Consider the following 12,654-nt stretch of genomic DNA (forward strand, 5'->3'; position numbering starts at 1 on the left):
AGATGTTCACCTGCACATCTGCTAATGTGGTATACTGCATCCGCTGTACCCGGTGTGGCTTCCTCTACATCGGGGAAACCAAGCGGAGACTCGGGGACCGCTTTGCAGAACACTTACGCTCGGTTCGCAACAAACAACTGCACCTCCCAGTCGCGAACCATTTCAACTCCCCCTCCCATTCCTCAGACGACATGTCCATCCTGGGCCTCCTGCAGTGCCACAACGATGCCACCCGAAGGTTGCAGGAACAGCAACTCATATTCCGCTTGGGAACCCTGCAGCCCAATGGTATCAATGTGGATTTCACAAGTTTCAAAATCTCCCCTCCCCCCACCGCATCCCAAAACCAGTCCAACTCGTCCCTGCCTCCCTAACCTGTTCTTCCTCCCACCTATCCCCTCCTCCCACCTCAAGCCGCACCTCCATCTCCTACCGACCAACCTCATCCCGCCCCCTTGACCTGTCCGTCCTCCCTGGACTGACCGATCCCCTTCCTAACTCCCTACCTACACTCACCTTTCCTGGCTCCATCCCCGCCTCTTCGACCTGTTTGTTTCCTCTCCACCTATCCTCTCCTCTATCCGCCTCCCACTCTCTCCCTATTTATTTCAAAACCCCCTTCCCCTCCCCCTTTTCTGATGAAGGGTCTAGGCCCGAAACGTCAGCCTCTCTGCTCCTATGATGCTGCTTGGCCTGCTGTGTCTATTCTAAAGTCGGTCGTGGCCCCAATGTCCAACCCAAGAATAATCCTTATTCAGACATAACTCTGTTCCTTCTGACAGGCACCAGTTCTCCCCATGGTATGGCGTGTCTTGTCTAAGCATAAGACTTGATGGCGACTGTAAGGAAGGTATTCTACGAACAGGGCACAAGAGGTGAGCTTAACACTGATCTTCCATTGATGTCTACACATGCTACGAGGTAGCAGCCATGACCCCCTCAATTACCTCACTGTCACCTTCTTTATTTCAATGGTAAAAGGCCTACTGTTATGGGAGAGATTAGTTAACTTGACTCAGTCCCAGAACCAATCATAAGCTTCCTGATTTTCATTCACATCGAGACACTCATTCTTCTTGAATTAACCTCTTTTCTCAACCCAACCATGTCTGTCATCAGTGTCCAAGCCCCAAACCTAGGGCACTGGGAAACACATGGTAAGTGTTCCCCCTAAGCCACTACTTACATCATCACGGTCCAGCATTCGGAGAATCTGTTTGGTTTCCTCTTCTGACTCACGCTTTTCCTTCTTTATATTAATAATTGGGGATGTTCCAAACTCCTTCATATCCACGGAGGAATCCCAACCAGCTGTGAAGAAAAATGGAGATGCATCAAGAGAAAGACAGATAAATAAATGAAATATAAAAAGAGTTAGCAGGTCATTACAAGGAACAGCACAACAACTGGACAATTGCTAATTATGAACAAATTGACCTGGTTAACACGCTGTAATAATTTAGAACATGCTTAGCACGTGTATTGTTTGTTGGAGGATGGCTTGGTTGGTGAGCTCCCTTTAGTTCTAAATTATTAATGATGGCCATGTTTGCTGGCCATTAACTGTTTCCAGCTGCCCTAAATCACAGTGGAACAAGCACAAAACCCCAGGTGACATTTTCCTGCAATGTTCTGTCCCTCCCCTTTCCACAGCAGTTTTGGATAGTGGCATGGACACATGCTTCCTCTCTACATCGTGAAGGCGAGCTCAAAGTCACAATTTGGAACGGGATCTCTTAAAAGACTAAAGGAAGAGAAAAGAGATAAAAGTGACAAAGGAAAGCCAATGCTCCGCACCACCGAGTAGGAAGGCAACACTTACGTGTGCTGTTACACTGAGTATGAGTGACAGGGAGGAGCAGGATCACAGCTCAGGCATCCAAGAATGGAAGCGAATTAAGCCCATAGCCACTTGCTGCCTACTGGCAGCGCCAGTCTCGCCTAGCACCAGACATTTGGAAAAGCCAACATAGCCTTTTGGCTGCACAGGCATTCAAAAAGATAAATCAAACCATATATGAAAATAAAACTGAATTAGATTCCTGCCTCAGAATAAGCTCACCAAGTCATTCATGAGATACTTGCAACTTTCAGTGAGGCCCAACAATCTGCAGGAGTCTGAACGTAATGTATTCCATCCACAAGGGTTGTTCAATTTGATGCCAGTCTCTTTGAATTCCATAATGCCAGATCTAGTGCACCCCTGTGTGAAACTGACTTAAACAGATCAGAGCAAACAGCCACTCTCTGTACTGAAATGCAGTGCAACCACAGCACTCCGCAGTGCCAAAGTACAAGGACACGAAGGATTTAGATACAGTACATGAAGAGAAGTCATTTCCAGTGGTTGAAGGGTCAATAACCAGAGGGCACCTTAAAGGTGATAGCAAATGAACCAGGAGACACACAACAACATCATCTCATGAAAGAAGCAGTTACGTGTTTGGGACACCCAGCCGGAAGCTGAAGAGAGAATTGGATTAAATATTTAAAATATGACAAATCTGCAGAAACATGAAGAAAAGACAGGGGAGACCAATTCACTTGACTGTTCTTTGGAAGAGCCAGCGCCCACTCAACAGGCCAAATTGCCCCACTTCCTGTTGTGCACAATTCTATGAATATAAACCGGAAAAGGCGAAAAAATGTAAGACTTGATACTGGTTTCATTCCTGTGTCTCACCTCTTTTCTTCCTCATTTCAGCAGGTCCCTGCTCAAAGATAGAGTGGGATTGAATTGTTTCGGGTCTGCCTCTTCCCCTGCCCCGTGTCTCCCTCTGGCGATCCTTGTCTCGTTCTTTCTTCTCTTTCCTCTGAGAGGCATCGTCCTCCTTTGGTCTGCAAGTAAAGTAAATTTGAGGGTAAAGACATCAAGTGATGCAAGTGAGCGCCGTGAAACTCAAAACCAACAGCATGTTTTTCATGTGAAAGGGGATTAACATCAGTGAGTAGGTTGGCAAGACGTTACTGACTACCTTCAGCAGCCTGTAGATCTGGGTCACGCGCATGCTAGTCTTTCGTATGACACCAACACATGGAGCAGAGGAGCAAATAGCAGGAAATCCAGAAACTATAAGCTAAAAGCATCCAACACTCGCCAGACTTGATCTGACACAATCTCAACCCATCATTAATTTCAGCTTCCAAACACTCATATCCTCAATGGACTCATTTATAATATATTGAAAAATTCTGAAATTAACATTCTCTGAATCTTAGATTTCATCCACCCACACCATTCTCACATCCAGTGGCAGTCCTGTCCCCTGCCAGTATTTAACCCAGTACTAGCCAGCTCCAAGGGCTCTCTCCATGCTTGACTCAGGAATGCGACCACTGGGTCTTTTTACACTCCCTGTGGACATAGCAGCAAATCTGTCACTGCACTGTGCCACAATAGAAGTTATTCTAATGACTGAAATGCAGACATTTAATGCATATGCATTCACTTTAGAAAATATTGTAGAGGCTGGCTTAGGCACAGGTTTGAGTTTAATATTCAACAGTTAATTTGAGTTGAGTTTTGTAATGATCAAGCAAGCAAGGTATTCATATTATATTTGGTTAGTTGCAGTCAACATACACATTGTCTTGTAAGTGAGAATGGCCACATGGTTTTAATACTGTTTCCATTTTGGAACAAGTATGTATATTTTAGTTCATACATTCTACAGTAATGTGGTGTGGTCTGATGAGATTTGTTGTAAATATGCGATGTGTTTCTCCCCAGTAAATATGCGGTGATTTTCTTTTGTTAAGTTGGTCCCAGGCAACAGCAGTTATTGCGTCATATTAGCAAAGGGTTCTTTTCAATATAATGTATTGATGGGATTTGAAACTCTCCAGAATATTTAGATCAATTAGACCTTGAAGCTGATATTACTCATTATAATGTTACACTACACATCCTTTAAGCAGGTATCTCTATCGCAGTGGAGATCTATATAAACTTAACAAACAGGGAAAAATGAGGATCCCACAATTTACTGACATTTTTGGGAATCAGTCACAAGATAGAAGAAAGTGATATCGTTAAGGAGATCATCACACTTAAGAAACCGACCAGGAATTGGCACACATTGTTAATTCAAGCCAAGATCAATTTTGTGCAGTTCATGTGTTGGCAAGTTTATTAGGATTGTGCCACAGATCATGTAGCGTCTTAGCAAGGATCATGTACAGGAGTAGTGGCTAGTGAAGGTTAACAATCATTAATTTTTAGCAATCCAGAACATAGCGGTCAGAGAAGACAGAAAGACTTTAGTCAACAGGTGATGGGCCTGGTCAGCCTGAAGTCAGATGCCGTGGATTCCAACAAAGACAGACTGACTGAACCATTGCTTAAATTAAGTATCTTTATTTTGTATTTGTTGTGACTATTCTATGAAACATGTGAAATGAATCATACCCAGAGTGGTCTTGAATCTAATCAGAACTGAAGGCTCTGTTAAACTGCTGCTTTTTCAATTCAGTCTTATTGCAATAACGCCCAATTGTGAGATTTCACTCAAAGTTGTGCATTCCAAACCTTACAAGTAGATTTAGGAATGTACAAATTATTCTCAGGTCTGCTTGCAATGATACAGTCAATGCCTCATTTCGTCTTTTCAGTAAGGAGCCTGATCTGCACCATTTTCTGATTTTGAACGTACATTACCTTCAACTCATTTCAAAAAGTGGAAATGGATCTTTCAGAGAAAATAACATTGACGATAAACGATGGGAGACTGTCACAGTTTCTACACTGTATAGGCAATCACTAGTCCAACAGGCAAGTCAGGCATACCAGAGGTACCCAGCTCTTCTTAGTGGATATTTTTGCCTTACAATCCGATAAGCTTTTAGCCTCTGATGAGTGACTTGGCAGACAGCAGGTATTCAGAAAATGGAGGCCATGTGCATTAACCCACAGTTCTGCACTTGTTCCCCTATCTCTTGTGGATAACTCGCCAGGTGAAGCATTTTAATTACCACTCAAATTATTTTAAAATCTATGTCACAAGTTGCCTGGAGCAAACATATACTCACTCTTCCTTAACCTTCCTGCTGATGATGTTGGGAGTGAATGTTTTCTGCAAAAGAGGACATCATAATTAAATAGTGCTGACAACACAATCCATGTTACAATTTATGTGCTGTGATCATTACAGTGACTTTTAGAGTTAAAAAGGACTTTAGCTTAAAAATGCTAGAAAAGCTGCGGAAACAATCTCTATCTCTCGCATACATGTCGATTGTGAGGAACAACAATTGACAAAACCCTTCCATTAAAAGTTAATTCCATATCTCTAAACAGCCAAATCCTGGATCCAATTGTTATCAGTCGACACACAACAAAAGAAAATTCTACTGCCTAAACTCCTTTGGGGTCACAAGTTGTCAGACTATTAGCTGCAACAAGCCCAAAACTGTCCTCAACAAACATCTACAGGCATAATGGATCAAAACAGAAGTGGAAACTTTGAAAAGTTAACCCCTTCTGGTCTCAGGGTGCTCAGCCATTGCTCACTCAGCCACATCTGGAAAGACTAAATTAAAAATTGGGAATCTGGTTTTAGATGTACATCTGGTGGCACATTTATCTATTGTTCCATTGAGGAAATGTATATTTTGAAAATTTGTAGATTGTTTACAGCACTAAGGAAGCATTCAGAACATTACATCCCCTGCAGGCACAATTTAGCTCATCCCACTCCCTGTCCTAACCCCTTGATCTTGCAAAGTTTCTCTTCTCAGATACTTACCTAATTCTCTTTTCAAACATTCACGCCACACAAATGTCAGGCAATGACCATCTACATCAAGACAGAATCTAACCATTGTCCCTTGATGTTCAATGGCATAACCACCACTGAAACTCCCACTATTGACTTCTTAGAGGTTATCACCGACCAGAAACAGAACTGGACCAGGCACATATATACAAGAGCAAGTCAGAGGCTGGAAACCCTGCAATGACAAACTCACCTCCTGACTCCCCAAAGACTATCTATCATGCACAAGACATGAGTCATGAATGTGATGGAATACTTCCCATTAGCTTGGATAAGTGCAGCTCCAACAACACTTACGAAGCTCAACACCATCAAGGACAAAGCAGCCCGCTTATTTGGCACCACATCCACAAACACCCACTGCCCCATCACTGACGCTCAGTAGCAGCATTGCGCACCATCTACAAGGTGCACTGCAGCACCTCACCAAGGCTCCTTAGGCAGCACCTTCCAAACCCATGACCACTACCATCTCGAAGGATGAGGGCAGCAGATACATGACAACACCACCACCTGAAAGTTCCCCTCCAAGCCACTCACCATTCTGACTTGGAAATATATCTCTGTTCCCTCAGCGTTGCTGGGTTAAAATCCTGGCACTCCCTCCCCAATAGCACTGTGGGTCTACGTGCTGCAACTAGACTGTAGTGGTGCAAGGTTGCAGTCTACCACCAACTTCTTGGGTGCAGTAAATGCTGGTCCAGCCAGTGATGCCCACGTCACAGGAATGAATAAGTAACAAAATACTTTTTTGGAAAGTCTTAGTTGAATTTGCCTCCACCACCCTCTCAGGCAGCACATACCCATTTGCCGTACAAAACATGTTCTCCCTCATGTCTTCATTGCTTCTGTTACCAATCACCTTAAATTCACATTCTCTGGTTTTCAATCCTTCGCCCAAAGACAGCTTTGCCCATCTAAACTGTGCAGATGTCTCATGTTTTTGAGCATGTTATCAAATCTCCTTTCAACTGTCTTGTCTCTAAACGAGAACAGTCGGTCCAATCTATCCATGCAATTGAGATCTCCAAGCTTTGAAACTTCTTGTAAATGTATTCTGCACCTTCCCTAAACCTTCATCCTACAATGCAGTGCCCAGAACTGGACACACTTCTCCAGGTGAGGCCAAACCACTGATTCATCATCTCCTCCCTGTTTCTCTAATCTAAGCCTTGATTGACAAAGCTGATGCCCTTTTAACCATTTTATCAATCTGTCATGCTAACTTCAATGATTTGTGTACGGATAAAATGCTTAGACTTTTGAAGAATGAGAGGCGATTTCACTGAAACCTACAAAATACTTAGAGACAGACAGGGTAGATGCAGCTAAGATGTTTCCCCTGATCTGGGAGTGTAGAACCACAGGGCACAATTTAAAAATAAGGAGGATGCCATTTAGGATTGAGGGGAGGAGAATCTCTTTTTACTCAGAGGGCTGTGAATAAGTGGAATTCTCTACCCTCAGGGCTAAGGAACTCAAGTCTTCAGAAGTGTTTCAGGTAGAGCTTCATCAGTTCCTGATAACCAGTGATGTACAAAGCTATGGGGGTACTGTGGGTAAAAGGTATCAAAGCGTGTGATTCAGCCATGATCATATTGAAGGGAAGGGTAGGCTCAATGGGCTGAATGGCCTTCTCCTGTTCCTACGTTCCTGAAATTTTGCAACATGCTTATTTAAAATGAAGGCAAGCCTGTAACTCCTAGCCCAAAAACCCTGTGTCTGGCTGAGTAGAGGGTTTCTCTGTGCCAGACACACTGATGTGATTCAGCCAGGTTGCATCTGATCCAGCTTCATTAGCCATGTCAAATTGTAAATGATCACCGAGATGGAGCATGGAGGAGCACCATGATGCGTGTCAACTCCTTCAGGCTTATTTCTGTTTAAATTTCACAAGGCACACTGTTACTGGCAGAGAAACAACTGCCATCGATTCACCTGCCAGCTTGAGCTGTACCATTCTTTTACAGAAACTCAAATAGAAATTTGATGGGCCAGAGCAGTGTCAGTACCGATGGAAATCAACCTTCAAAAGGTTCCCACTGAAATAAAGTGCAAGTCCAACTCCAGAATGAAAAGAGAGACAGGCCAGCAGAATGGAGCTTATGAAACAGCTTCTCTGTACACAGTACATTACCAGGACTCCTCACATCTTTTCTCATTAGAAAATTGCTGACAATTCCAAGATGCGATAACTAGTGTTCAAAAGACATCTGGGCCGATTAAGCATAGGTTCTGCTGTCAACAGTCAGCTCACTTCCTTATGTAAAACATGTTTTGACAACATGACTATCGAAATAATTTCTTCCTGCATAGTCACGTGTTTAAGTTTGAAGCTCTAACGAGTGTGGTCACTGTCGCAGTGCAAGAAATACAGCAGCTCCTTTGTGCACAGCAAGCTCCCATAAACAGCAATGAAATAAATCACCAGATAATCTGTTCTAATGATTAGGGATAGACATAGTCTCAAAATGTTCCATTCTGCTATTTTGATTAAGAGCAGGGACAACCTGCAAGTGTAGACTAGGCCTTGATTTAACCCAAAAGAAGGCAGGTTAACAGTGCAGCACTCCCTCAGTAGGAATACCGGAACAGAACAGGCCATTCAGCACATTGTGCCTACTCATCCATTCAGTTGGATCATAGCTGATCTTCTCCCTCAATGCCACTTTCCACCGCTATCCCAATATTCCTGATGCCATTAGTATCTATATTCTTCCACATCTCAGTCTTAAATGGCCTCGCCTCCATCCCCAACTTTTTTCTGAGACTGCATGCCCTGGTTCCAGACTTGCAAACCAGGGGAGATATCACATCTACATCTACCTTGTCACATCCTGTAAGAATTTTCTAAGCTTCAGCAGAGACACTTTTGATTTTTCCAAACTAGACAATATGGTAGATCCCCTCTACACTCACTCTATGGCAAGAATATTCTTCCCTAGATAAGGAGACCAAAACTGTACAAAAACTCGAGATACAGTCTCACCAAGGCCCTATACAACAGTAGCAAGACATCAGTATCCATGTACTCAGTCACTCTGGCAAAAGCCAACACGCCACTTGTCTTCCTAGTTGCTGACTGAACCAATGTGCTAGCTTTTGTTAACTTATTAACAAGGGTGCCAAGGTCTCTTTAAACATCAACACTTCCCAAACTTTCACCATTTAAGAAATAACATGCTTTTCTGGTTTTTCTGCCGAAATGGACCCTGTTCAAGTCGCACTGGAGTCTCCTTGCAACCTCTCCGGAACTTACAATCCCACCCAGTTTGGTATAATCAGCAAACTTGGATATATTTAAACTGGTCGTCACATTCAAATCATTTGTATAAATTGTGAACTATTGTGGTTCCAGCATGATCTTTTGCTACCACACGAGCGACAGCTGCCATCCTAAGAAAGATCTATTTATGCCCCTTCTCTGTTTTCTGCCTATTAACCAAATCTCAATCAGTCCCAACATATTACCACCAAACCCATAAACTCTAATTTTGTTTACTAACTTCCTGCGTGGGACCTTATCCAAAGCCATTTGAAAATCCAAATTCACTGATTCTCCTTTATCTATGCTACAAGCAACATTCTCAAGGAACTTCTAACCGGTTTCTCAAATAATGAGTTCACTTTCATAAATCCATGTTGATTTTGCCCAATCCTATCATTATTTTCTATGCCCAATTATCATATCCTTTATTATAAATTTGAACGTTATCCCTACCACTGACTCTTCTCCATTTCTCCCCTCACTCTCTTCTTAAATAGTTGAGTCACATTTGTTATTTTCCATTCTGCTGGAAATTTACCAGGATCAATAGAATTTTGAAAGATAACAACCAATGTATCCACTACCTATATTGCCACTTCCTCCGATATCCTTGGATTCAGTTCATCTGGTCCAGGGGGTCATCAGCTCTTAATCCAGTTCAAATTTGAGTACTACCTCTTTATTAATACTAATTTCTTTCAGATAGTAATTTTCACAAATTACTTGGTATGCTAACATTTCTGGCTGATTTTCCGTAAGTTCCTCCAAGATGTCAGAGATAGCATAATGGCTTAGTTTCTCAGCCGTTTTCCCATTCTCCGTTATAAATTCTACGCGTAACGATCCACGTTTGTCTTTTCACAAGAAGTTTTTACAGCTCAGTGTTATGTTTTCGCTAACTTGCAATCACTTCTTTTCTTTTCTTCATCAGTTCTTGGTCACCTTTTGCTGGATTCTAAACTGCTCCCAACCCTCAGGCCTACCCAATCTTTTTCTGACATTCTTATAAACCTCTTCTTTTTATCTAATGCAATATTTAAATTCTTTTGTTAACATTTGATTCTCCTTTCCTGTTGAGTTTGTGTGTCTTGTTGTAGATCACATAAAGCCTCTCAATACAGCTTGTCTACTATGAAATATTTTGGTGCGTTTTCCCAATCAACCAGAGCCAACTTGTTTATACTTTCATTGTTTCCTTTGTTCAGATTCAAGGACCCAGTTTCGGAATGAACTATATCACAATCACACAAAATAAAACTATCATATTATGGTCACTATTTCCCAACAGCTCCTGTATAGCAAGGTTATTAATTAGACTTTTCTGATTGCAGTACACCAAATTTAAAATTGCCTGATCCATCTTCAATGTACTACACTCATTCTATTTCGGTCCAGTATTACCATATTACCCACATTTCCTGATTTATACTGTGCCCAACATTAACTGTTTGGTAGCTTACAGGCAGTGCCCATCAATGTTTGCTCACTCTGCTGTTTCTTAGCTCCACCCAAACTAATTCTATATCCTTTGCTTTGATCAAAGATCAACTCTCATTTAATCTCTTCCTTAACAAGAGGGCTTTCTCACTTTATTTTCCTTTTTGCCTATCCTTCCTAAAGGGTGAATGTCTTGAATATTCAATTCCCAGTCTTGGTCACCCTGTAACCACATCTCTGTAACAGTAATAAAACTATATCCATTTATCTCTACTTGTGCCTTCACATCATCAGTCTTGTTGCAGGTGCTGTGTGAGTTCAGATACACTGCCCTTACTTTTGTCTTTTTAACATCGTTTTGCGTTATCCTATTTGATGTATGCCTTTGCTGTTCTGTTTTCTAATTTTGCTTTTGCTTACTACCTTTATACTTCCTATTACCAGTTTTGCACCCTCCATTCTCTCAGGTTCCTATCCCTCAGCAAATCTCATCTAAAACCTCTCGACCACCACCAGCAAATCTCTCAAAGGACACTAGCCCCAGTCATGAAAAGGTGCAACACATCCATTCTGCACAGGTCCCAGCTACTTCAAATCCAGTCTCAATCCTTCAAAAATATGATGCCTTCCCTCCAACACATTTAATCGCTCAATCCTCCTATTTCTTCTTGCCCTGACAATACAGCACAGCCTCAGCACGGGGCCCCCAAGACAGTACAGCGCCTACACAACACAGTGTTCCGTCAGTATTGAAGTAGACTGTTACTTGAAATTATGCAAGCATGTTTCTGTGTTAGGATTTAAGCCCCCAACCTACTGACAGAGTTATGTATGTGACCTGCTGAGGCAAGGGCTAAGAGTGGTGGAGGAGAAAGCTTGTACGAGTCTCCACAAAGAAATTCTGCAGCCACTGCAGTACAGCCCGACCAATGTTCAGCATGCAGTCAATCACAGTCCAGCTCTCATGAAGTCTGTGCTTCATGTTTAGACTCAGTCCAGTAAGTTGCTCTAACGTCCAATAATAGGAATTGGCTATGAGCGCAGCAAACCCAAAATAAGAACAGGCAAAGAACAGTCAGCATCAAATAGACTAAAAGCTAGTGCCAACCAAAATGTAAACCTTACTTCTCCTTTCAGATGTTACTCACCTGCTACATATTTACATTCCATGTGGAGACCAGCAAAAAACAAAACCATTACATGCTCTCGACCCAGAACCACAGAACGGCTACAGTACAGGAGGCCATTCAGCCATTTCATATCTATGCTGGCACACCCTGCACCCCGAGTGAGCAGTACACCTACTACCATTACCCTGCTTTCACTCCATAACCCTGCACATTGTTTGTTTTTAGAGCACTCTCTTTTGAAAGCCTGAATGGCTTCACATTCTCAGGCATGTTCCTGATCCTAATCACTCACTGCACAGAAATGTTTAATCCTCCCATGGCCATGGCTGCTTTTGCCACTTCCCTGACATCTGAGCACTTCAATTCCTAACCTACCCACCAATGGGAACTGTTTCGCACACACTGCCCTCACCACACCCCTCCCCACCCCATCTACTTTGTCCAGACTCTGAAAATCTCCAATGGTACTGACCTTTTTCATTCCTCCCAGTGTTAGGTCCCGTGAGCGGATGGAGGGCAGGCGGCCTGGGGTAACGGTGGCAGAGCTCCGTCGACCTGGCAGGCCCCTAGCTACTGTGACAGCGGGCCTGATGGTGCTGGGTTGGCCAGCGTCTCCACTGGGGCCTCGCTCAGACATCGCAGCTTAGCAATCTGCACTGCAAAGAACAAGTTAGTACAGCGGCAAAAACCGTGCCAGTCGGGAAACAGAGCAGATCTCACAAAACCACAGCCTTAGAACCTCATCTGAGGGCATACCTGCACAGGAGAATCTCCAAGCTTTACCATCTCCGTGGGCATGCGTATTATCACAAATTTGGCAACCTCTGCAGAGGTCACTCCAAGCTGGTCAAAGAACCAAAATGCTGCCAAGTGACGAATACACACAGGATCAAGCTTCTGCCATGGACATAATAAAACAGCGGATCAAAAGCCACTGTGGCAAACAGAGTGGCTCACAGAGCTAATGCTGCAGAGAAACACTGCATTTGGCCCGTCTCTCTCTCTCTCCTCTCCCTGCTTCCTCCGCCCCATTCCCCCTCTCTCC

At 43.1% G+C, this 12,654-nt stretch overlaps 1 protein-coding gene across 2 annotated transcripts in view; it reads right to left on the reverse strand.

The window, feature by feature from the left end:
* Positions 1-12,608, reverse strand: part of polr3d (polymerase (RNA) III (DNA directed) polypeptide D) — a 20,925-nt gene extending 8,317 nt beyond the window's left edge. The window contains exons 1-5 of one of the 2 annotated variants that reach the window (XM_048618707.1): positions 12,366-12,608; positions 12,082-12,260; positions 5,029-5,072; positions 2,684-2,838; positions 1,187-1,311 (exon numbers count right to left, since the gene is read on the reverse strand). In XM_048618707.1, coding sequence (XP_048474664.1) covers positions 1,187-1,311; positions 2,684-2,838; positions 5,029-5,072; positions 12,082-12,246 — 489 coding nt within the window. In that variant the 5' untranslated portion in view covers positions 12,247-12,260; positions 12,366-12,608. Of the gene's footprint in view, positions 1-1,186; positions 1,312-2,683; positions 2,839-5,028; positions 5,073-12,081; positions 12,266-12,365 lie in introns of both variants that reach the window. The other variant, XM_048618706.1, reaches the window with a different exon arrangement.
* Between the last annotated feature and the right edge of the window lie 46 nt (positions 12,609-12,654).

This window comes from Rhincodon typus, chromosome 40 (genome assembly GCF_021869965.1).
Source record: "Rhincodon typus isolate 14 chromosome 40, sRhiTyp1.1, whole genome shotgun sequence".
In the NCBI taxonomy this organism is placed as follows: domain Eukaryota; kingdom Metazoa; phylum Chordata; class Chondrichthyes; order Orectolobiformes; family Rhincodontidae; genus Rhincodon; species Rhincodon typus.